Genomic DNA, 27406 nt, shown 5'->3' with positions numbered 1-27406 from the left:
AGTCAGATTGCTTCCAGAACTATATCATTCCAGTATTTCTCACAAATATGAGATTTAGCTAACACAGCAGTAGACTATAATGGATCCAAAAAAGTAACTTCATAAAAATATCCAGTATATCCAAGTTATGTAAGTGCACATTTAAATGAGATGAAAGTAATTCCTTTGTACAAATTCTGATTCATGCTTTACAGTTCATAAATATTGATGTAGAAATTTTGATCTGTTGTTAAAAAAGGTAAACTCACTGATTAAATAAAAACAAACACAATCTCAATTTTAACCAGGAAAAAAATATAAGGTATTAAAGCTGAAGTGTCATGTTCTCATACTGTTTATGAAAACAGATCCAAGCATCAAAAACAGCTAACTCTGGAATTAAACTGTCTGCTGTTCTCTTGTGTACAAGTAATAAGCACCAAACTTGTATTTGACAGGTGTTTCTGATACACCACTGTACAGCAACAGAAAGAGCGCACAAGCAAGTACTCCAATATCTCCTGAAATGCTACACAAATGACAATAAACTACAGAAACTCTGAACAACATTATAACGTAAAGCAAGTACAAGTGAAACATTGCCAATATGCTGCAACCCTATGGGACTAACTCTTTGGATCTTCTTAGGTACCAAAATAAGTTAGAAGATTAACAAAACTAACCCTTAAAGCATGAAATTGCAATCATAGAGACTTGATTATCAGGACAGCAAATTCAAAAAGACGTCAGTGGAAACAACACGCAGGACTTTGTGATATGCCTGTAACATAAAAGATCTCATCATTACACGAGAAGTTTTGTCAGAAAAGATGGCCTTGCACATCATACCTGAGTCTTCATCATGATAGATGCAAATGAGCCGAGGTGATAATGATTAATGGATTTTTCTGTTGCATTTTTAACATTCATAGGAAAAAAGGGATGAAGACTGATAAAGAAAAAAACAAACAGGACAAGCAAATATGGCAGCTTGCTTTTAAAATCTCTTTAACTATGGTTTGTGCATGTAAGAAGAACACTAGAGGGCACCAAAGACAGCTAACTAGGCTGCACTACATTAAAGGAAGATTTACATGCTGGCAAAATTTAGTATCCTGTAAAATAATTTCATTTACTATTAACACCTCATCATCACCTTTGAAAAACGTGGCTGTAGTCACAGCTATCTTTTTGTAAAAGCACAGTGGTAGCTACATAAACACATAATATAGTTTGGTCAAGAACAAGGATTTTGTAAAAGTTCCTAACACGTACAAAGCCCAACTACAAGCAGAGTATATGCTTAATACTGAGCACACATTTAAGCTTAGACCCATCAGCAAAACAGGTAAAAACTTAACTTTCAGCACACATTCATACCACATCAAATTCAACAGACATATGTCATGAAACAGCGTTTAAGCTTGTTTTCTACCTCCTTCTAATTGATATACCTAGTAACAACAACTTGCTGTGCATAATTACCTCCTTATGTTTATCTTCGTATAATGGATTTCTGGCTCTAAATTGCTGTGGATTTTAACAATATGCTCTTAAAAAGTTGTTTATGCCCCTTGTGTAGCTAGCTGTATTTCTTTTGACAAAGTCATCTTTATATATTTCTAACTTCAGGACACTTAAAGGACTGCCGTCAAATTTAATTAGCATTTATGTCAAGTGTTCTTCGGCTTAAAAGAAAAATGCTATGAGAACAGAAGGTTCTAACACTGTTTGTCATGCAAAGTTATATATATATATACACACACACACAGATATATCATATACATACAAACACATGAAAGATGCATGAAAGTAAACATAAAGACCTTCAGAAAAATACAGCCTGGTGTACCAGATTTAAAATACAGAATAACTCAAATGATTCACTAGTTCTTTTAAAATCACTATACAAATATTGTAAAAGTATAAAGGAATATAATTAAAGCAATTATTTCTTAAGGTCTCAAAAGACAGATGCCAACTTCTCATAATTAATATATGATTAACCAAAGAAACTTTTGTATGAATGAATAAATAAGTCTACATATAGGAATAATTGATTATTAACAGTTGGCTAAGTTGTTGATAGTTTTCAACCACTAAGTGTCTAAGAAAAACAAAAATGGAGTACTGAAGTAGTAATTCCTTATCTGAATATTCTAAAATAATTAAGCATTCCTCACATAACAGAGACATTAAAATGTAAAAGAAGACATACAGGAAGAGCTGCTTGTTAGCTCATTCCTTTAAAGATCCACAGAAATAAATATTTAGACATGTTTCCTGTGAGCTGCCAGGCAACGAGTTACTTTACATTCCCATAATACAGCTGCCCAGCCTCAGCATCCAATTCACATCACATTTCAAAAAATGCATGAGAGAAGAGATTGGTCATGTTTAGTAATGCCTAAACTAACATTTAAACTTTGATATTGGGATTAACCTTCTGTAGAATACACCACTTGCAATTTTTGCTTAATTAAAAAAATCTGTACAATTACCTCAGCACCTATCAAAACATGTCAGTTTGTCAGAAGGCATTCTCATCACATGAGCAGCTCTCGTAACAGGCATAAAATCAATTCAGAGCACACTGTTTGTAATGATATTATCTCTCTCTGGAATGATACAGACATGAAGACTGTATTCAATGTGGCCATTTATTTACAGCTGTATAATATGGAGTTTTGAACTGCATAAAATATTTACATTACAATTGACAACTTCCCATACTATAAAAAGTTCACAGACAGTGGTAAAAATGAAAAATAAGAATCATTTTTAGAGATGTGACTCTTCCTCACTTTAAGGAAAACAACCTGAATTGATCCTGAAAATTAAGTACCTAAGTGTGAAATCTTTGCATCTGATTAATTCTCAAAAACCACCATCTCCTCTCCATTCTACTTTCAGTTATGCAAGTTACTTACAACCTGAGTGCCCATTACAATACATATATGGTTTTAAGAGGGAATTAAAGCTATAAAAACTTATTCAAATGTAACTGTTAGGGTTAAATCTGGTTTCCTAACAAAATGAACATCGTAGTTAGAACATTTTACACCTTTCTTCTTGATGGGTCCCAGAACACGTACCAGTGAGTAATGAGCACAACTGCTCACACTTTATGTAGGGAATTCTTGGGGGGTTAGATCGGTAAATTCAAGCCCGCAATAGGTTAACTGAAACCATTCTTTTTTCAATACTATATGGACTCAATTCACTGCCCATGAGAGACCTTTAACATTGATAGACTCTACTTAACACTAACATCAGTATTTGCTCTTGCTTTTAGGTGTTACTAAATAGGCATTTCTCCAGGTTTGAGTCTGCCTTTGCACTTCTACGGTGAGGACTTCACAGTGATATCATTGGGAAAAATCCACTTTGAAGGTGTTATTTTCCAAAATTTATGTGCTAGGTGGCTATTACTTTCCAACTGAACAGTGACTCCAACTCCATATACAATCCGAAAACATTTATAGATATTAAAATATGAATATACATATGACTTACTGTCACTACTACTACTACACAAGGTAACATAGGGACTGTCATTATCTCTTTCTAGAACTGCTGCCATCATTGCACGTTAGCTTATCAAAACTTGTATTATGATTTAAACTGTATGTTTGTGTAGCCATGCAAACTACACACAAGCAGCCCTATATTTCTTCAGGGTTCTGTGAAGACTGGTACATAAAAGGAGGAATATGCAATGGTTATTTATCTTTATACTTGAATGCTGGACTGCTGACTTCATCCACTACGGTATACCAAACTGGCACTTACAGTATCTGTTTTCCCTTTCCAGATGGGAAAGAATAAGCACTCAGTTAGAAGTGTAAGAAGAATTGGTTTTTTGCCTTTCTGGCAGTTCCCCAAACAAGTTCCAAATTAAATGAAAGACATAACCTTTGAGCTTATTTTGAAATTAAGCATTATTTTAAATTGAAGTGGAGGATTTTGAGGGATTTGTTGTTTGGTTGGTTTTTTAAATGACAAACACAAATACTCCAATGCTTTCATTTTATTCTTCTGGGTTTTATCCTGGTTTCCTTTAATAACTTGTGTGTCCATCAATCTCTGCCTAGCATGCTTTGAAAACTAAAATCTGTGCTGTCCAGAATTTCACTTAATTCAGGTCTCAATCACACCTACGTGTTGCTCAGGAGTCTTCTAGCATGCAGTACATAAATAACATGCATTCAGGAAACAAGGTACAGAAAACTTCTCTGATTAAATAAAAAAATAGTAACAGTTTGCCCTGCTGTTCCCTAGTTTGGTTGGTTTTGTGCTTTTAACTGATCAGAACCGTTAGTGACTGCAACTGGACAAGATGCTGCTGTCATCTCTCAAATGAATCTGGAATTTCCTACAATGATGTACTGCACTGAAACTCAGTTGCAAGACATGGAAGTCTGTATTACAACCAAGAAATTATTAAAACCAGTTCGGAACAAGATTAGTTCTGCATTGTGACAACACGAAAGCTATTCATAGGTCACTACCAAACATGGAGTTTTGACAAACTGTATTTGTCAACAAGGAAATCCCTCCTCCTCACCTCACCATTAGTATTCTTCATTTCATTCACTTGTACCCTCACTTTTTCTATTAAAGCTAAGTATTTCCAAACTTTTTTCACTCAAGGCTTACCAAGCAATACAAAATTATTAAAGGCATATATTTACTGATAGCAAAAGTCATACTTACTACCAAATATCACATTAACAGTTTTAACAAAAGTAAAACTTTCATCCTAATTACAAACCTTAACATAGATTATTCTTTAGAATCATAAAACCATATGAAAACTTAAGGAATTAAAACATCTCAACAGCATTAAAAAAAAAAAAAATCTTTTTAAAAATAGGAACAAAAATCCCTTTTTATACTTCGTCTTTAATATAACAGCAAACTTTTTCAAAAGTTTAACTACTCAATATAAACCTTACAGCAAAAATACCTGGACATCCTCTTGTCCATTACAAGATATTTTTGCAGTAGTAAATTCATGGTGGCTTATAGTCTTCCTTTGATAAAGCTGATGGAGCTAAAGGGGAAAAGGCACAAAACCTCTCCAGAATAACCTCCAGGAGTAATCCATGATCAGGATAAAAAAATATGTAATTATCACACTGACAAGTGCAACTTCCCACTTTGCCAGCATCACCAGCTAGTACTTCCCTTTTGTTTACTCCACTTACAGGAGGCATATCTTCTTCTTACCTTTGCACATGGTCTTTGTCTACATTTGGAACTTCCCCCAAGCTCAAAGAGATCTATTCCTTCTCCCTACTGAAGTTTATAAGAATGACACAAACTATTTTTTAAAAATATCCATTTTCTCTGCCATGAGCAAAGCTGGCCTTTGCTGGAGAACTACAGATAAACTCTCAACCGCCTTACCATGGCATTGCAAACATGATCTGAACTACTGTCACTTCAAAAGCACACATAGATCTGTAGCAAATATAAGACAGCCTGACTTACCTTAGCCCACAATGAACTTGACTACAGACTATTTGTGTAGCCTAGTCTACTACAGGATCTCTCTCACAGCAAACAAAACAGACATATGATTGTAAGGATTAACCTTTCTGTGTTTTCCCCAAAGAAAAAGTTACAATAACGTGTTAAGCAGAGTTAGAATTTGTAGTTCAAGCAGTTACCACCCCTTAGCAATATGCAATAACCACCCATTTGAACTCTTAAACTTGTCATCTTATGCTCTAAAATATTAAGGGATAGCTTGCATTAATCTCTTCTGTGCTTTGTATTCAGCATACCTTCAGTGTCACTTTTAAGTCCACCCTTCACAAAGTTTACTTTGCATTAAAATAGACCCATAGAGGCAGCCAGTTTATCTTGCTGAGGAAGCAAACTTCTTAGCTCAAAAACGCAGCAACCGCAAGGGCTTATGTAATTATGTCCAAATGCAATATATTATGCACTCAATATCCAGGATATCTCTCTCTTAACATCCCCTGCAAACATCATTTGCTATTATTTATTAGTTTTAGTTAATCAATTACAGTCTGTAAGTCAGCATTACCATAGAAAACTAAAAAGGAGTACAAGACATCAAATTACTAATGATGATAAAACTATTTCAAAAAGAACTTCAATAATTAACTCCAAGGATACCATACAGCATAATGTGCATGTTCAATGTATTTTACTATTTTCTTTAAATAATTCTGAAGTCTTCTACAAGTACAGCAGTACAAAGGGCTTGCGTTAACAAACATACCTTCTTTTCAAAGTGTCCGTATTGCTGAAGTTTTTATCCAGACTCTCTCATCCTTCTTGCATATTTATCATCTTAAAGTCTCATCTAGTGATCCCTCCACTCGAGGTAATACAACTACAAAGGTTCATTTTCCAACTTATCCCCTTCTGTCTTTCATTAGACTGAAGTCCCCTTTCATGGCCTTCTCCTATTCTATCACTTCATTCCGTACTGAGAAGTCAGCTCTGCCTCAAATTGGCCTCTTCTATTACTCGCCTGTTACATTTTCAAACCCATTTATTCTTTTCTCAGGTCTCCTACTGCCAGCAGGGCTGCCTCTAGCCCTCTGCAAGACTGTCATTATTGTCCTTTAAAACTCCTCTACATCATGATCCTGAAAAAAAAAATTGAGCAAGATATGCTAATGCCAAGCTTCCTATGCTGACTAATCTTGTATCTCCTCTGCCTGTGCCTCTCTGTCATCTACTCTGACCTTCTGCTTTATAGTTAAGAGCAATTTCTTCAAGGGGAGGCTGACTTCTGCTTCTGGGTTTGTTGATGTTCATGCACTGGTATATGATTACAGCTCCTCAAATTCTGTTAAATGTAAGTAAAAAATTACAGACTTAGCACTTCCATAGACTACAACTGCACTTATTTTTAAGAGCAATGCAATCTCGCAGCAAAGGTGGCAAATGGTATCCCAGGCTGCATTAGGAGCAGTGTCACCAGCAGGTCAAGGGAGGTGATCCTTCCCCTCTGCTCAGCACTGGTGAGGCCACACGTGAACTGCTGGGTCCACTTCTGGGCTCCTCGGTAAAAGAAAGACATGGACATACTGGAGAGAGTCCAACAAAGGGCCATAAAGATGATCAAGGGACTGAAGCATCACTCCTCTGAGGAGAGGCTGAGAGAGCTAGGACTGTTCAGCCTGGAGAAGGGAAGGCTCATGGGGGACCTCATCAATCTGTACAAGTATCTGAAGGGAAGGTGCAAAGAGGACAGAGCCAGACTCTTTTCAGTGGTGCCCAGTGACAGGACCAGAGGCAATGGGCGCACACTGAAACACAGGAGGTTCCCTTTGAACATCAGGAAACACTTTTTTACTCTGAGGGTGACCGAGCGTTGGCGCAAGCTGCCCAGAAAGGTTGTGGAGTTTCCCTCCTTGCAGATACTCAAAATCTGTCTGGACACAATCCTAGGCAACCAGGTCTAGGTGGCTCTGTTTGAGTAGGGGGGTTAGACCAGATGACCTCCAGGGTTCCCTTCCAACCTCAGCTATTCTGTGATTCTGCTCTCAGCCCTGCTAACCAAAGATACTTCTGTTATTTTCAGATTTGAGGCACCTATCTTTTACAGCTAGTGACAAGCAGAGTCTTGCTGTCTTTTTAACTCATCACCTATTCCCTGACTGCACCACAAAAATTCAAGGCAAAACTCCCATCTACTGCAATGGTAACACAATAACAGATTCCTGCCCCAGTCCTGGATTTGAGGTTCCTTTATACTAAACACTGAATAACCTGGGGGGGGGGAGGGGAGTGCAGTGTTACATTCTGACTTTTGCACCCATGCAGGAAGCAGGAGTTGCTAAAGGCTTCTTCAGTTGAGGTGGACCAAACCTGTGTTGCACCCTTCCACCAGCAGTGGGAGAGGGAAGGTGTACACCACATACTGAGCTGGCATGGATTGTTTCATCCATGCCTGGCAATCTGATTCCCCATCTGCACCTCAGACTAAATAATTACATGTCATACCTAATTTGGGGTTAATGCAAAAGACATCAACAATGCCCAAGTGTTTGAGGTCTACAGTTCAGGAGGCAATAGTAGGGAGGAAAGTATGCTAGTAAAGACATTAGGTTTTTATGTTGGTAATAAATCAGTCTCTTAGAGATCAACTATTCGATATATCAAGTCACAAACATCAACTCTGCACGTCAAGTCACACATTTTCACACAGGCAATATTTCCTAACGTAAAAAGAAATAATCCCAGCCTTCCCTGCCTGTTTTATTACTGACTGAGCAAATACAATCCAGAGTAAACCATCTTTATAAACACAAGCTATCAATACTCTTAGAACATACTCTTAGAACAGAAAAACGTCCAGCAAACAAAAGACCATACTGTCTATTGTGATACAAAACACTCCACAGAATCTGCTTGAAAAATATTCTTATATATAGATCACCACCTAACACTCTGTAACACATAACAAGGACTCTACAATTTGGGATAGGGCAGCCTGCATTACTGCACTGCTCTCTTCTGTTTGCTCAAAGCTGTAAGATTTCTACTAACATTCCAATCTCAATCTTCTCTGCATGTTACTCCTGAATGACCTTGGTTCTCATTGTATGTGTGGCAATACAATTCTTTGAAGCACATACTGCTGCATTGCACAAGACTGCCCTAAAATAAATCATGTAGGGAGAGTAATAATGCCAGGAACACTGACTTATTCCTAACATTGCCAAACAATTCTAAATGCAACCTATTTGTCACACGACCTGCCTCTCTCCTCAAACATAATGCTGACATCATCTGAAGAATGAATGCTGTCAACCTTTTCACTTCATAGGTGCAACTTGATTCAAACCATATTGTAATCACCACTTACTGTGCGTCGTAACTAACTATTCTGTGCATTAGACTGAACAAAAAAAATTAAAAAAAAAAAAACGCCCTGAACTGAAAATTAAACCACCTGTCTAGAAGCCCATATGTGAAAGTGGAATCTTAACAGTTTAGGGGTTTGTTTTTTGTTTTGTTATTTTTTTTATGTTAGTCTGAACAGCTGAAGTTGACATGGTTTCTTTTCCCACCTCCTAGAAAACCTTTTTACTAGGACATCTCATGGAAGAGTGCTGAAAGCTGGCTCATACAGCATTACCCACAGCAGCTTTACTCATCATAAGTAGCAGTGGAATATTCAGCCCTCATAGGCTAAAAACCACGTAGAAACCTGGTAAAGAAAAGTATTTGAACACAAGTACAGGAAGTAGAGGAAAAACAGCAACTTATCTATAAAGTACAGATAGTTATAGGAAAAAAAGGTACACACCGAATTTTCTTCCTCTTCTTCTAGTTCTCTCTGCTGTTCCTCATGTCGCTTGGCCTTTATCTCCATAGCTTCAGTGATTAGGTCCCTTAAAATTGAAACTGGCTTGGCATTCTTAATAAATGTATGCTAGGAAAAAAAAATTAACTTTTATAACATCATTACAATAGTTAGGCTTCAGATGTAATTACAAGTATTACTCAACACAACAGATTTCAGTGATAAATAGTATTTTACATTACACAATAATTAAAATTTACACTAACACAACATACAATATCTTTTAGCTGTTTCATAACTAAAATCTTACTTTAACTATTTTTAATAACAGCAAGCCTTGGGAAATGTAATCATATAACAACTGTTTTATAGTTAAGGATATAATTTTCCAAAGGAAACGTGCAGTAAGTAGTAAATAAATAGAGTGGTGATTGTCTGACATAGAAAAACAAACATTTTCAGATATTCAGTTACAGAATTTAATTAATCTTAACAAACTGACAGCATAAATTAGTGGATGTAAGCAGAGCAATTATGGCTGCCTACTTCAACAAACCTCTACTTTATATGTCATAAAACATTTCTTGATCTATGATGCTGAAATGTGGAATAAGCAAAAAAATACCTTACTTTTAGCAGGAAGATTAATTTTTAATTCAAGGCTATTTAAAACATCACTTCTTCCTTTAAGACAATATGTGCATGATACCATTTACATTCATTTTGCTGTCTAATAAACACCTGCTGTCAGAAAAATTCTCATTTTTGCATTATTATATGCAAATACAATTTAGGCAAAACCTAACTCTAAGCACCTCAAAAATGTATTATTAAATAGTAGAAAATTGTTCCATGAAGAACAGAATTGATGAAGCTTAGTGTCCTACATTTACTATCTACCTTCTCCCTTGATATATTAATTCAATTACTCTCCTTTTTCATCCATGATCTTTCCCCACAAGCAGTATTTTCATTCCCACTCACACACACACACAGCACCTCCAGCTGCATCACACATGCTCCAAATTCCAGCTGGGGGAAAGGGCCACAGTATTTGGTTTTCTGGCCAGTAAGCATGTGGAAAGAGGAACACTGAAGATTTTTTTCTTTTTTTTTTTCTTACTTGCAGACATTAATGCAAGTCTCTTCTATCCAGCTGCCAGTATTCACCTAACCATATGAACTTCAAATTTTTAAGGTCTCAAGTACTGATTCATACATCATATGAAAATCTATAACTTCCAATTTTTACTCTCCTTGCAGTCTATATTTTGGTGTTGTCACAGTGTGGAAAATAAAATAATCATAACATGACTTATTAATTTGATGATCTATTACTGGAAACTACTTTGCAAAGTTTTTATGTTCTTCTTGTAGTGGAGTTCACTGCAATGTAAATTTTAAAAGAGGCTATTGCTAGCTAGAGACAGAATAAATCTAGCATGAGTGTCTTACAGATGAAATTTCAGAAGATCAGATTCTTATGTAGACTGATGAACAAAGAAAATTAAGAATACTATTTACCAATAGCAGTGAATAGTGTAGAACACTAAATTATCCAAAAGTTTAATGAATTAGGAATCGGGAAAGTAAAAGGAGCAAATGACATAGCAAAATTTTTCACTTCTGTCTCAGTACCAAAGCAAGCTTATTTACAGGAAATTTTAGATTCCATTTCAATCATCATGGAACCTATTATAATTTTTCTAGAAACCTCCCCCCACCCCGTCTCTTTCACTACCTTTGGTCTTTGTTTTTCCTTAGTTACTTGTAAGCTTATTATGACAGCTCTGAAGGCAGTGGATAACACAAATATGGGGTCAAAGGAAAAAACCTTCTTCATGTTTTCTCTCTCCCCCATGTACTAAAATATGTGGACCCTGTAAAATTATGTCCATTTCACAAAAACTAAATCTTTCTTGATAGATCAGTCCCTCCTGTTTGATTTTTGTAGTTCTTTGAAATTTCTCTGCTTTATTTCTATCTCAGTACCGAAAGATGCAACTGTTAAATTTCTGCAGCTACCAGAAGCTCAGGTCAGTGAGCGGGCAAAAGCCTGCTACACCCTGCCCTGGCTCCACAGGTCCACATCACCAAATGTGGCTTGAATTTAAAAGTGCCCACTTGGTGTAACTCAGCCAAACAAACCTGTTATACTGTCCATCTGCATCAGACCCTTCTAGGACACAGAGCAACTGGTCTGCTTAATTTGACATGACCAGAAAGAAAGACTGAATATACTCCATGGGTGGTCCACACTGAGGGGTAACCTGGGCTCAATTCCTTAACTTAACACTTGCCTACATCCTGAGATCTATTGAGGGCCTCCCACCACAAAGCAAGGATCCAATTTTAATAGCAACAACCAGCCCTAAACTTTATATAGAGCAATTAATTTTTAGAAGCAGCAAAAGAGAAATAAAATGGGGGTAGAGATACAGGAGCTGACAGAGAAAAAGTGGAAAAGAAGTAAGGCATGATAATAGTTAATATGAGATTTGTCTTTAGAAATTTTCACAACCGTTCTGGTTTGAGACTAGAGGAAAAAAGCCATAAAACTTGCATTTCCTCAGTAACTTAAATACTGACCTGTAGCAGCTGTGTTGCTGTAGCTCTTTGTTCAGGATTTTTCACTAAGCATTTCTTCACAAAATCTGTGAATTCATCAGACCAGAGCTCTGGCTTCCGGAAGGTTGGAGGGGGATTTGTAGGAATCATAAAAATAGCCTAGATAAAAATCAAACAACAATAGCAAGTTTAAACAAAACACATCATCACAGCACTGAAGCCAAGTAAATGAATTGCTTTATCCACCTTTCTTATCAGGCTAAAAATCTGGAAGACAAATTTTAAGTAAGCTAGGATTTCCACTCAGATGGGGATTCAGGAAGTAAATCCATCTGCTACTAATGTAGCTACTTCCCATTAGATTTTCTGTGTTTAAACTGTACCGCATTGAGCACATCACTCGTTATTTATCTATTGCTGTTTATTAATCTCAAGAGATGATTTTGTTCTTTCAGAAATTCTTAGTAGAAATGATAGCACTGCTAGTTTAAACAGACACATATAAAGTTGCTGTGAAAAGCCAAGTTCACCTTCTCCTCTCTTAACTGCATTTAGTCTTATAGGAGACTTGCTTAGGAAACTTGGTAGGATTACTATTTCCTTTTGCATTCATAATTCTTCAGACATAGTTTTAAAACTTGCTTTTCCTAATAAGACTTAAAAGCATATGCTAAAAGACCTAAGACAACACTAAAAGATGACAAAAATAAAATAATCAAGTAACTGGTCTACTAGCAGTGAGAATTTACACAAAACTGAAAAGGCAGCATTTTACCTATATAATAAATTTCACCCTGTAAAGAACCATATGCAGACAGATTTTCCAACTAGGAAAAAGGATTCATGCTATATAAAAAAATGTTTGTCCTACTTAAGATTATATATATTATGCCTTTTTCTTTATGATTTCTTCCACATCTTCCTCTAATTATTGATTTACACTTGTAGAGGAAAAAAAAGCAGCACAATTCTGAGAGACTACTGTAAAATAATGGGAATGTTTGAACTTCTGTATGTAATATCTCAAATCTATTCAGTATCATTGTTTAAGATTTATACATGACAGCAACACACTATTCAGAGCTAGGTCAACTGACAGAAATAATAAGCTATTATTTTCTTCTAAAACCAGGTTCAATTCAATCATGTTTTCCAAAGTGAAAGGGAGTAAAAGTTCTTCATTTTTTTTTCTACAAGTACAATACATACTCAGAAAAGGGGAAAAAATAAATAAATGCGAGATTATGCACACTGTTAACATAGGAGAAGCACCAGAAGCTTCAGCCTGTGTTCGAAACACAGGGAGGAGGGAGAGGGAACTCCCTGAGATTTTATCCATAACTTCTTAAGAAGTCTAACTGGCCTTGAAAGTTGGTTTAACTTGTTCAAACCCTCATTCTAAAATTCTTCTCATATGCTGAAGAAAAGCAGAACCCATGCAAAATGATGCAAAAACTTTACTATAATTTTAATGAGAAATTATTTCAGTAAGGAATAGTTTGCTTTAATTCAAATACTTAAACATTTACAAAACTCATTTCATTATCTGCCTAATACAAGAATTACAAGAAGAGACTTGGGCATTTTCTTTAATAAAGATGTATGCTATGATAGCTTTGTATTTTCAGTGGGCAGCCATGCCAAACTAGTATGTGAACTCAGATAGGAAACATGGCACTCTATTACCCCATAATTGGCCTTACCTACTTCACTTGCGATACAAGATCAGTTGTCAGTACAAGTGAAGTGCTCCTGGTATGAAGCAGTGGCTGTTTCTGTCCTTGAAAGTAATGATCTCTTCTGAACTTTGAACTGATGACTTTTGATCTTATCTTCAGCTACTCTTAACAGCTAGCTCAGCAGTAGCTATTGAAAACACACAGCTGTAACAGAAGACTAGTAACTTCTGTTTATGTGGTGTCAAAATGTATACCTCCTGTTTGATAATAAACATTGACCTGTCTCTCCACAGGTAAGCAAAGCTTAGTTTCAGAGTCTGCCTCAGCTCCAATGTTCTGGGAAAACTATTTGCCTTTGCCAATTATTTTCATCAACTACACAGCAGTTAAGAACCACAGCAAAGAAGTGGCTTCTTTATAATTCACAAAGGACAATGAGAAGAAAGAGGGAATTCATGAATCATTCTTTTATGGCAAGCAATAAAAGTCACAAAAGGAGATATTCAAGAGCTAGAGTTAGGGTCCTAAACCCACATTTATGCTTTGTACGTATGTTGAAAATACCTACTTCAGAAACATGTATATTTATTAAATGCTTAAACTGCAGGCTTTTAAAAATCTTGATACATGACATGAGCTGTGTTAGCTGAAAAAAAAATTAGATGCATTTTTGTCATGCAAGAAAACATGTAGAAACTACTTATTCCAAATGTTTAGTCCAACTTGTTAATTGTCATGCACTTGCTAGCATGTACCTCTCCCCCCAGCTCTCAGCACTTTCTTTTGTTAACTAGCTGGTTTTCAATTCCATTCTCCCCCTCTACTCCCTCATTTTGGCTTGCATATTTCTTTGCGTAATAGTTAAGTTCCCTCCCTCTTTCAAAATAGTCTATGATTTAGCTTCCAGCTACTTCTGTTTCCTTCCAAGAAGCTTGCAAAGCAATCACTGGAGAATTATAAAGCTAGTCCCAAATCTCCAGGAATAAAACCAAAACACTTATCTGACAGGAACTTATTCCTCATTTTTGCTTCCATTTCTTGTCAAATACATCTCTTCTATCCTAAAAGAACTCTGTCCTACTTTAAAACAAAAAACTAAGCTGTTTCAGTCATTCTGTTCTGTGGGTGCTGAGGGAAGCAGGAAACCTAGGAGACTTGTTTTTTTCATGCTTCTTTCATCTTACTCTCTCTTTCTCCAGTCCTTGTATTCTCCCAAATTATTACTTGTAGTAATTTTTTGCCTCCACTCCACTTGTAAGTTTCTCTAGAAGTTTCCCACAGCTATTGGTATTAGTTCAGCTCTCACAGTAGGGCTCATGGCAGTGCTCAGCCAGCCAGTGTTAGGCAACCGTCACTTAAAAGAAAAACCAAATATAAGCTACTATCCACCCAATTACATGGGCTGAACTGGCACTAACAACTGCAGGAAACATTAAGAGGAAATTGTTCAACAGACGGAGCAGGCTCTGACATACTACAAAAGAGCTGGGGCTAATTCTTCTCTCTCTCCCACCTTCAACATCGCCTTCCACATTTCCTTATGTATCTGAGGCAGACTGGCAAGTCTTACTCAAGTAATACATCAGATACACAGCCAAGGTGTTAGACGGTATGACTCAGTCTTCAGTTTTAACCATTCAATCATCCTTTAAGAAAAAAATTTAAAAAAAAAAAATCTCTAAGGTGCGAGGTGTCAGAACTCAGGCCTGAGGGACCATGGGCAGCTTAATCAGTGTTCATCTTCACCTGTCTGTAATAGAGAGTCCATTCCAAATTTGTCCTGAACTGGCCCTTCCACCTCTGAACCTTGAGCCCAACTCTACTTTGAATCATCTTTCATACATTGCTCGGAGGCAAGTCCTACACCCTGCAGTGAAACCAGAATCCAATGCAGATTACAGTATATATGTGACAACAACTGGGGGGAAGATGCAGGGCAGTCTTCAGTGGCCACTTCTGAACTGGGCACTAGACAATCTAACACAGTTTCTACCACAACTGTTGCCTGGAAGCACTCACCTGCCTGATAACCAGCAGTTACAGTTAAGCTGAATACTGGACTGAGGACCAGGTCTTAAATGAGAGCAGAACTGTGCAAGTCAGCACATGATTTTATTATTCTTAAAGGGTCTAGCATTTTCAATAAAGTCCAGGCTGAAAACATTTTTTTCATGAAGTTTCTTCTATGGACAATTTTATTGGCGTGAAAATATAATTATGGTGATGATGATGAATTAGGAAATGCCAAAAGGAAAATGAGACCCTCATATACCACATCTGGAATTTCCTAATCAGAAAATCCTTGCAGCTCATTCTTCCTGTCAGTCAGGGTAATACATCTGTATTTCACACAGCCCACGAACTCATTAAATGATCAACAGTAATTTGGTAGAGCTACTATGTGTCTTTTGGGTTTTAGCTCTTGAATAACTTATCTCTATTGCTTAGTTAAAAGACTTGTAATAAATAGCAGGAAATCAAAAGTATAACTTTTTCTGTTATTGTTTGCCCAGTATCATGAATGCTACTGAAGAAGACAGCAAAGATTTTTATATTGTGGCAATTTTATAATTTTCATGCTGTGAAGCTCCATTGCTAGAATCTACAGAGAGAAACTTTTTTATAAAGAAGGTAAGGACACAAGACATCCACAGGCAGTTTGTGACTCCAGTTTTTTGGCACCACAATTATGCTACTTAGTTTATCAATCTAATGCAGAAAACAAACTCCAAAATACATTTAAACTCAGGAACACATTTTAGAGTATGAAATCCTATTTAAGGCTGGGGGGGATAAACATTGAATACCGTAACATTTTATTAACTTTAGAAACAAAGGATCAGCTGAAAGAAACATTTTTCTCTTCTTTGTGATACACACATTAGAACTTCCCTCCCTTCTTGAATGGCCTTCAAAAAGGCTACTGAAACACTACTGATTATTCAATTACACAATTCAACAGCTGTCTAGAAATGAAATACCAGCATGGACAAGAAGGGTGACATACTAGCAGCTTCTACATTGGTCTTGCTTTGTTGAGCATTTTTGGTTGGGTTTTTTTTGGTTTTGTTTTTTTATTTTAATTCAGAACTACAATATTGTTACAACAAAGTTTTTTGCAAAACTTTGTGACAGTGAAAAACAAAGTTACTGAACAACACCTCATGTGTTTAAAGACAAGGAAGTCAGTTTATGATCTGCTTCAGTGTTGATAATAAATTTGTTAGAAGCACCAAAAAAAATCGTCTTCCTTCTCTCTTCTGCAACCACATTAGTTAATGAAGATCTTCTAATGCGCTCACACTTTTTGTGCAGAATTACAAACACATCAGGTTCCATCAGACATTTGCCAGATACCTGATCCAAGGAGATTCTCAATATCCTCCAAGTTTGACAAAACCCCTAACTGGAATCTGAATGTGGGATGCAAAATGTTTGAAAAGCTTAATTATCTTTCTATGTGAAACATTACTTCTGTTGAAGAAGCCAATACCGTTTTTTACTCTTTCTTTTTGGAAAGAAAAAAGTGGCTTCTCAGTCACGCACCAATTTTCATTCATCCAATTAAATCTTCCTTTTTGGGGGGGGGTGGGTTAATGCTGCTCTTTACTAATCTCAGTGACAAGAGCAAAATGAACTACAGAAATGAAGAAGGAAACCCTCAAATCAAAACCGTGCATCCAGCAGCCCATGCAGTGCTAGGTCCTTCATTTTCACTGCCTGTCTCATACCTCACATACTTCTAACAGAGAAGTGGCTTGAAGAAACACACTAACACGGAGCATTCATTTCAATTTTGCTCACGAAAAACTGAACAATTTACCCTGAATTAAAGACTATAAAAAACCAAAAGTTGTCAAGTAAATTTCATCCTCTTAATTTACCACTAACACTTTTCTGAAACTGTGTGTCATAAAAAGCATTTACTGAAGATACGTTCAGTGAATAAATACTCCAGAGTGACCTAGCCACCCAATGGATAACTGCTTCTCCCTCATCTTAGCTAGAACACATTTTTGGTTTAAGCTAAAATATTGAAGAAGCTGTTACCAATTTAGGGGGAAAAAAGATGTTCAGCAAAGTTACTTATTTTTCAGTTGACATTAAGAATGAATTATCAATACAAAAATGTTTGGAAGTGCCATCTGAAAAAAAAACAAAACAAAACAAAACAAAAATCCCGCCAAAAAAACCCAGCAATTACGTTATTCTGAAAGCTATAGTACCAAATATTAAAAAACACCTAGTCTTAGCAATAAAACTACATTTCCAACATTAAGCAAAAACTTAAAGATTCCTATCACTGTTCAAACAAAAAGGCAGTTTCTTCACTGAGAGTTAGCAATGACTGTTCATCCAACCCAGTAACAGAATGAGAACACCGTGCTGTTACACCCACCTGCCTCACAAGCTCCCAGCGAAGCACAGCTAGAATTATCAGCACAGGGCTAAGTGCAGGAAGGGACAAGTGTAGATTTAGTCCAGAGAAATTCCAGACAAACAATAGATAGAGAATTTTTAATCCTAATGAAAGGAAATATATATGACATTTAACATGCAATTCTATTGTGCTCACCTCAGTATTCTTTCGTAATGACCACTGATTAAATCACATACACAGTACTACATACAGTAAAAATTACATTCAAATTATTTTAGGATAAAGTGACAGACACCTCACATATTAACACTAGGAGCATTTAAAAAAATAAAACACCAGAACAGAAGGGAGAAAAAAAATAAAACAAAACCCACACAACTGTTACCAGTGGTTTATCAGCCATTTACTGTCACAAGCTTCCCTCTGGAATGGCGACCTTTGCTGTTCAAAGCAAAGTATGATTCACTTAAGATGTAAAGTAATAAAGTAATAAATGCAGAGAAGAAATACTTAATGGAAAGAATAATCACATGATTAACAGCAAAGATGGGTTACTGAAAGATAAGCCATTTATATTGACCTGTATATTTATTAGTGCTAGTAAGTTCATAACATTTTGACAGCGTTACAATAGGTTAAGAATGTAAAGATACCAATCTCAAACATTTTGCAATAGTGCAATTGTAAATCTACTGAAAAGAATCAACCCTTGCCTTGTTAGCACCGTCACGCAACAGAACTGTGCCTTGAGATTCACCTCTGAACTTACTCTTTCTACTAAAGGTGGGAGTTGGACTCAATGATCCTTGAGTCCCTTCCAACTTGAGATATTCTATGATTCGGTGATACTTCCTTTAAAAAAATTGCTTTATATTTCAAAAGAATATTACAGATAATTTGTTCTGTGACAACAGCTTGAAGTTGGCATTCTAAGGCCACAAGTTCATTCGCGGGGGGGGCGGTTCTACTGGTTTTAAACAAGCTCACTTATACAACTGATTTTTAAATCCCATCACATATCATAACTTTAAAGTTCTACCATGTCCTGAGACAAATCTGCAATGATATATTTAAAAGGCAGAATTTATTGCACTGGCTGTTATCCAATTAGCAAGACAAAGAGCAAGTTCCCCCTGCTAACTCATCTAAAAGGATCGTGTCATCTGCATATGTCTGTTCATTCTCAAAACCTTTTTTCAGATGAGTAATGAAAATATTTATACCACCAATCTTTTCCCAGAAATATCACCTCAGCATGCTGTCCTACTGTCAGCTAATTTATCAATTTATTGCGGGGGGGGGGAATGTTTTTGAAAGTTACTTGACCTCTCATAAGTCATCACTTGTGCTGTCCCAAGAGATCTCAAAGCAATTCAACAAATGACTTGATATATGCAGAGAAACAACTTTATCTGCACTGGCCTTCTTTTGCTTGCTTGTTTCTTCTTCCTCTCCCTTCAAGTCCAGCAGACCTACCAATATTACTCCAGCCTTTCTTCCAACATATTTAAATAATTCCCTATGATTTGGGGAATTCTTCATAACTTTTGCCTGTAGGTTTTTCAACTATTATCTTGTCCCAACTTTCCCTCTTCTACTTTAAAATGGAATAGTTTGAGTTTTTCTATCCAATTCAGTAGGGCTGTTTCAATTTCGTGAACCCAACTCTTCAGCACAAAATATTGTTAAATTCTGCAATTCTGCCATTCAAATGAACGTTGTCCTCCCATTTCCTTTTTCTTTAGCGACATAACATTCAAGTCCCCGTTTCTTCTGCAAGGTTACGAACTCATTGCCATCAGTGAAGTTACAACAGAAGAGAGCCACCAACCTGATCCTCAAAATTCTCCCCTCCTTTAAGTTAGATAGCAAGTCTTTAAAGAAGGGCAACAAATGCCTTTTGAAAGTCTTTAAAAATGAAAAATGACACATGGAAGTATCTGCAATTTCATGAAGGTTTTTTAACTGTTCTTTGGCTTCATTGGGGTTTTTTGTTGCTTCTTTGGGTTGGGGGGTTTTTTTGGGGGGGGTAGATAAGTGAAATTACACAATTTTTAAAGCAAAGCCATTCGCTGAAAACAAAAATAATTTCAGGCTACTCAAGATTTTGTGCTTGAACTACCCCAGGCAGCTAAAGGTTTTGAATTTTATTTTTTTAATTGACATATACAGGAATTTTCAGAGAAAAATACCTAACTTGCAAATAATCCCATATAGGTACAAAACAGTATAATTACTTAACATTTTATTGAAAGGTTATATTGAAAGTTCACATGCACAGTAATTACAAGTCTCCACATTTTTACAGTGTCCAGGGACAAAAAAACCCAACCAAACAAAAAAACCCCATGATAACTAAAAAAATCCAAACACTACCAGAAAACAAGACAATGAAAGTCAGCAAGTCTTACAAACACACACAAGAGTTTCAAACACCTGAAAGGAACTGCAGACACTATCTAGGAAAGTATTTCCAACAATTTCACTCACCAAAAGGAAAACCTAAATGAGCACAAATTAATTCATGATTATTGTTCTGAAAAGTACCCTCAATCTCAGCAAGATACATTTAATCAGGAGGAGGTGCACACATGTATGCATATGTGTTTTTTTAAAGATGTTTTTTTTCTGAGGGAGGGAAGAGTTTTGGGGGGGGGTTAAGGTAGAAAAAAGAAATAGATATTAAGCTGTCTTTAGACTGAAAGAAATATCTGGTGTAGTGGTTTAACCTTCTACTTCAATTTTTACTTGACACAGACTTGGAAAAGAAGTTATTTTTAAACGTAGTTGTATAGGAGAAAATTTCCTTTTGATAGTGATGGGCAACACCACCTCTTTGTGAGGAAATCACCATAACAGAGGGATGGGCCCACTTCAGATCACTAGCCAATCTGAGGTTCTACCATAACCCTCAGGGAACTTACCAACATTTAAGAGCCTCTCAGACCAAACTATACATTATGGCAGATCTTTGCTCAAGAGCCAGGCAACTCACTGCCTAAAGGATATTTCCCAGCCACACAGGTATCCAGGAATCAAAAGGTGTCTTCATAGATCTTGGTACCTCTCTCAGATAGAAGCATCCTGCTATCACTTAAATCCCCCCTTTCACAGAATTTGAGAGATCTAGAACGTAAGAGAAGAGTCTTGAACCTGAACAACTTTTTCTTTTTTCAGCATTGAACTTGAACAACTAGTTTCTTATCAGTTACAAAACAAGGAAATGGTTCTGAAAGTGCACATTACATGACTGAATCCGGGGAACATTCTTTTGAGTATTGAGAGAAAGAATATTTCTTTCACCATAGTTTCTTTTACTCTTGATTCAGTACTATCTTGGAAATTCATAGACATAATGCTTACAAGCTTCCAATTCTGTTACCCAGACTAAGAAACTTACTTTCCCTCCAAGAAAACTCCAAAAATTATTTTAAGAATAAAATGTTTTCTTCCCACAGTATTTTCTGCAGTTTCTGAGAAAATGAGGCATTGATTACATCCAGAAATACATTAACATTTACTGAGACATGAAGTGGAAAAACTGCATTTGCAATTATATTTACTAATAAAAGAGTCAAGGAGTGAGTAACTTATATTTGTGAGAAAAAGCTGTTGTAAACTTGCTGGACATTAAATGTGAAACCTCTGCCATAACCACACACACAGTAGTAATGACAGAAGGCATTCAAGAAATATGCAGTAGTTCTTATTTATTCAGGATATGTTAGACCTCCAGCAGCAGTATTGTGTCCAGTTTTAGGCATCACACTTTCAGAGATGTGAACCAACTGAAGATGTTTCAAAAGAGAGCAACTATAATGCTTAGATATTTAAAAAACACAGTCTGCAAGGAAAGATTCAATGAATTAGGATTGCTTAGTCTAACATGGAGGTGACTATAGTGAGAAACACGGTAACAGTCTCCAACATGTTAAATGCCCCTTCAAAGGGGGAGAAAATACTCTTTTTTTCAAGTCTACAAAGAACAGAAGAAGAAGAGCTAATGAGTTTAAATTTCAACACAGAATATTCAGGTTATAGAGTAGGAAAGCTTCCAATAAACTACCTGAGAGAGCACGGGTTGCTCTCTCTCCCTGCAACAGCTCCTCTGCCTCCTGATTTTATGCAGATTATGTAAGGACTGACATTTAAGAGTCAATATTTTGAGAGGTTACAGGTAGCACAAAAGAAAGCAGGAATTTAATCTAGTCATGTCACAACTGGAATAGAGTCTTGCTGGAAAATAATCTGCACACTGTGAATTTAAAAACCTACAGTGGCTGACAGCTCACTAGCATGCCCAAAGGTGACTTTGGTAATTTATAAAAAAAAAAAAAAAAAAAAAAAAAAAAAAAAAAAAAAAAAGAGGATTATCATGCTTGGTTAGCCTAGGTACAGAAACAGAATGACCATGTTTAAAAGAAGAAACATGAAACACAAAGGAACAATGCTCACAGCAATGTCTGCTGCTTCCTACTTCACCATTTACAATGGCAACAGATGAACAGGTGACAGCAAAAGCCAACCACCAGCACAAAGAAAAATGACCCATTCACTTGCAGTGTTCACACTAAGAACTAAAATTCAGCTGACAGATTATAAAATTCCAGATATTAAATGCCTACATCCCACTGAAATAATGAAAATGTCTAATTAATTACAGAAGATTTTCTAGTCTATGAAAGAGTAACTGAGTATTAAGTTCTTACATCTTAAAGCTCTGTCTACCTTCAAGCAAAGAAGGGAAACTTCTTCTCCTGTCTCTGCTCCACTGACACCCAATGTACTGAGAGAATACAAGACTCAACAGCACTGCTTTCCTGGCTACCAGGTACGTACAGAGAACAGCGTTACTGTCCTTGCCTAGCCAGTATTTCCAATATTCTCCCTAATAGCTTCATAAAAATATCATTTACACTGTAGCCCCTTAATTTCATTGCTACATTAGTGTAAAAGTTATTTACATCCTTTCCATAAGGAAATGTAGTTGGTAGAGCAAATCTAACGTTTTTTTCTACCCCATAGACCATGATGCAGACACAAGCAGCGGGTGGCATCATAAAGTAAAATCTCTTTTCATTTGGTCATTCAAATGTCCAGAAGTATAACCAAGGCATAGTATTACTTACACAATGACACTAGTCTTACATTTTAAAAAATAACACCCCTTTTAAACCAAAGTGAATAATACAGCTACAAGATTGAAGTCAGAGTTAAAATTCAAATATACCACTGGAACTGATACTTCAGTTCTTCATGGCACTTTGTTATGTTGGTAGGTGTAACCATTGCTCTCTGAAACAGAAAGCAAAAAATATGAACTATATAATGACATTCAAAAGTAGTCCTACCAAATAGTATACTAAAATCTGAACAGGCTAGGTATATAAAAAAGAAGTTATCTTCCTGAAATGGTATTGTGTCTGATGGAACTGGAATTGGTAATGATTACTCATGATTTAATATCTGGTACAACATACATCCTAAGGAAGATTCTTCCAGAAAGGAAAATGTTCCAAAGAAAAAACAGACAAAATTCAAATGCCAATTATAATTTTTTAAAAGAAGACAGTAAAAAGGTAAAATGAACTATGAGCCAAAGTTGGCTCCCTGTATCTTCAGTTTTATTTATCAAACTGAAAAATCTCTCCAACTTTCTCTTTTCCTGTATAAGACCGAAACTATGAGATGTTCTGTTTGTATTACAATTACACTAATTCAATGCAGGTCACTTGCTTTTTACTGAGTCCAGATGACATTTAGTAAGCAAAACATGGGCCAATTAGCTTTTTTTTTTTTTTTTAAAAAGGGGGGGTGGGGCTGATTGCCATTGGGTAGGTCACACAGTGGCTACAGAACACAATTGCTGGAATTACATTTTGACTAACATCAAACACAGAACTGAAGCTAAAAACTACCTTTTTTTTTTTTCTGCACACCTTCTAAATCTTTCACATTGAAATGTACTAATTTAAAAGCCATCTCTTTCCTACCCTGAGGTGACAGAATCACCAGAAGTTTTTGTTGCTTCCTCTTTCTTCACTCAATTTAAAAAAAACACATTTTTAATATTCTAAGAAGTACAAACAATGTAGTTCCCACTTTATTTTTAATATCCCCAGTGGCTAACTAACCTTTTCAAACCTGCTCATTTGAACTTACCACAGTAAGAAAGAAAAACATCGCACTGGAGATTCAGTGAATGCTAAAAATAATAATGGTCTAAGCCTCTTCTATTTCTGCAATAACATTTGTATTCTTAAATCAACCTGAACTGCTATGTAATTAGCCATACAATAACCTTTACTGATAATGCAGAGAAACTAGTTCCAGAGGGGTAGGAAAATCCTCAAGCTTATCTCCAAGAGGCAAGTAAACAATATGTCTTTGTTAATGTCTTAGTCATGATCAAGGGCTGAATCTTTTCTGACAAAAACACTAGCTATAAAATCATAATTAAAATCTATGCTACTAAATAAAACATCAGTTTAGACTTAGTGTAACTGACTGCAAATCTGTCAGTGGTATTCTTTCTAACCATGTCTGGATTTGGCATCTTTTTTTCCAAAGACTTCCAGCTCTTAAACAGTAGTATCAACTGCCAAAGTAAAATGTAGTATGTATTATAAAACAGTAGCCCAGTTTCTTGTTTATTCTATAACACACTGAATTATGCAAGTTAGTTATTATTTGTATCATCTCAAGGTTTTGTACCCATCTCTACTTCCTCCCAACATGACCTACTCAGCTTTTAACAAACTTCACCCAATACAGGAAACAGAAGCATAAGGCAACACATGCTAATTAGATGCCAGTATGCTAATGGCATCTAATGCTAATTAGATGTCCTCCAGACTTGGTTATCATCTTCAAAATATTGCACACCCTAGAGGAAATACACAGAAGTCCTGCAGATAAACTGCTTAGTTGCCTGTACATGATATCACTCTACAGGATAAAGGACATAGAAGACAAACGTCTTCATGTAATTAAGAAAAAAGCCCATAGCATAAGATGTAACATTTTGAGGCCTGAAAGATATACAGACACTGACATACAAGAACCACAACAGTGTGCACTGGCCTTGCATCTAAATTTCTTAGCTTAAACCAAGTTTTAAACAAACCTGAAGGGAGAATATAAAAAAAAAAAAAATAATAGCAAGCATCTATCAAGATTCCCAAATTATTTAAACTGGAATATTTTATTGCAACACTGACAAAATGCTATATGTTTTGGTTCTGATCTGTGGTCTGTGTTGTACTGCCCTGTCCAAACACTTACTTATTAATCACATTTTCTAAATTTTTGTTAGGGTCTGGTTTAACCTATTGCATTTTGTTCCATTCAAAGGTATGTACCATAGCTTCCCTACAATGACTGTCACTGCAGAGAAAACAAAACAAAACAAAACAAAACAAAACAATTGAAAGCAAAGCCTTGTTAGTGTAGGTACACCCAGAAATAGCATTCCTTCACAAACAGTTTAGGGAACAAAATTTACTGCCTATATTACTGGAAAAATTACAGTTTAGCAATGTGGCTGTTGCAATCACTCAAGTATGCAAACAATATAGCAATGGTTGAAGCAGTGACTAGAAATGCTGGTATCGTATAAATGGGCCATATCATACCCTTAATTCCTAGCAGCTTGTCCCCACTTTATACAAAAAGACCTCAAGGCAGAAGCAGGGGAAGGAATTTTGAATGCATGGCATTGAAGACATGGCAGCCATATACAGTTACACATAAATGGCCTTTCCTCTCTCCTTCAACAGATATGTTAGCGTTCATACTCCTGGTTCTTCTAGCAATATAACTATACGCTGAGTAAACTAAATAGTTCACATGAAAAGCATCTCAAAGAGCATCTTATCAAGACTCATCTCACTTGAACAACCTCCGAATGGCACAGTACTTTACAGCACTTGTATGGAACTACCAAGTGACGGCTTTGCAGATCTGAGAAGGGCACACTTTGAAAATGCTGAAAATCTCACCTCTCTTGCTCTAATTGTATGTATTCATTCCACTCAAGCAGCTTCACAGAAATCCCTCTATCCAACATGATCGTCCCCAGCTTGAGGTTAATAGTATCTAAAGAGCTCCCTATAGCAGAGACAACAGAGGCAAGGGATATTCATAAGCAAATGGAAAAATAAAGCATGCCTGACATCTACAATGTTAGCTGAAGAACGCATGCAATTTTGAAAAAAAAAAAAAGTATCAGCTGGTTAGCTTCCCAACATAAGAAAATAATAACCTAATCGCGACAAAAGTCTGCACAGAGTCACAAAATTAATCAAACTGCTCTGTTACTCTGCAGATCCAAGGTCAACAAAAAGGAAGACTCTATTAAAAGGTGCAGATGGAAGCAAATGACTACAGACCTGAAAGAATTTCTGAGGGATACCACAGTGTCTCAGAAGTACAGAATGGTTGAGGTTGGTCATTTTGTCCAACCCCCCTGCTCAAGCAGGGCAACCTAGAGGCAGGTGCCCAGGACCATGTCCAGATGGCTTCTGAATACCTCAAGTATGCTCCAGCACAGTTCCTAACTGAATAGGGCTCCTAGCACTCAAATACAGCAGGACTGAAGAAAATCAGTACCTCGTGGAAGCCAATAAATTGAAAAGTAACACAAGTGATAAAAATACTAAAGAAAAGGCTTGACATGGAATAGGGAGAATTGTTACTTGCTGTGAATTTCCAAGGCAAAAAGACCTCCTTTGGAAGTCCCCCATCTCAAAGAATAAGTCTTGAAACATTGCCCCGGATCCAACTTTTTCTGAACACTGTCAGAAGCTGTTCCTGAGAAGTGTTACACTACTGTATATACCTGGGGTTGAGCATAATGAACAAACAGCTTCATAGGGACTTGAACTTCCCTTGACTTCTTGCATCCTTCTTTTGCCAGTGTTCCTCAGGAGACTGACCCTCATTTGGGACAAAGCGACCCCTCTTAGGAGATTGCTCCTCTTGGCCATATGTACATGTAATGTCCTCAGGCCACAGATGAGCTCTTATGTCAAAAGTTTCTGATGTGAATGATGAGAGATGGATGATAGTGGTCATCATCTTTTTAGAACAGGATGAAGACTGAAGCTATACCAGACAACCTGAGTCTCAGGGGAATTGTTATGTTAGTTAGTTATGAGCTAGCACAGTGTGGATGTGAATTCTAGACATCCAGGCCATTCATCCAGACCAAAGCAATATGCTAATATAAAACAGGGCCACCACAGGACTTTGCATTAAGAGTGCCATGACTGTACCTACAAACTTTACATCTTTATTAGTCCTTAAATTTTTCTAGAACAGTCTTTCTGCTACCACTGTATTTAGAACTGATGTCTTTCCTCTGCAACCCTACACATTTACCCTAACACCAGGCTGCAAAGTGCACCTGAATCTATTTCAAATCAGAAATGAGAGCAACTGAATTGAAAGACAGCAAGAGCTGGAAAGCTGCTGAAGACTACTGGCTCAAACTTCAGGTAG

General features: G+C 36.5%; 1 protein-coding gene across 1 annotated transcript in view; it reads right to left on the bottom strand.

Moving 5' to 3' along the window:
• Window positions 1-27406, bottom strand: part of STK3 (serine/threonine kinase 3) — a 144937-nt gene that overhangs the window by 62568 nt on the left and 54963 nt on the right. Inside the window, exons 7-8 of the mRNA XM_010577064.1 lie at window positions 11867-12004; window positions 9281-9406 (exon numbers count right to left, since the gene is read on the bottom strand). Of these exons, the coding sequence (XP_010575366.1) occupies window positions 9281-9406; window positions 11867-12004 (264 nt within the window). The remainder of the gene's footprint in view (window positions 1-9280; window positions 9407-11866; window positions 12005-27406) is intronic.

The sequence above is a fragment of the Haliaeetus leucocephalus genome, unplaced genomic scaffold (assembly GCF_000737465.1).
Source record: "Haliaeetus leucocephalus isolate CR32 unplaced genomic scaffold, Haliaeetus_leucocephalus-4.0 Scaffold555, whole genome shotgun sequence".
In the NCBI taxonomy this organism is placed as follows: domain Eukaryota; kingdom Metazoa; phylum Chordata; class Aves; order Accipitriformes; family Accipitridae; genus Haliaeetus; species Haliaeetus leucocephalus.
This window is presented reverse-complemented; position numbering and strand designations above follow the sequence as displayed.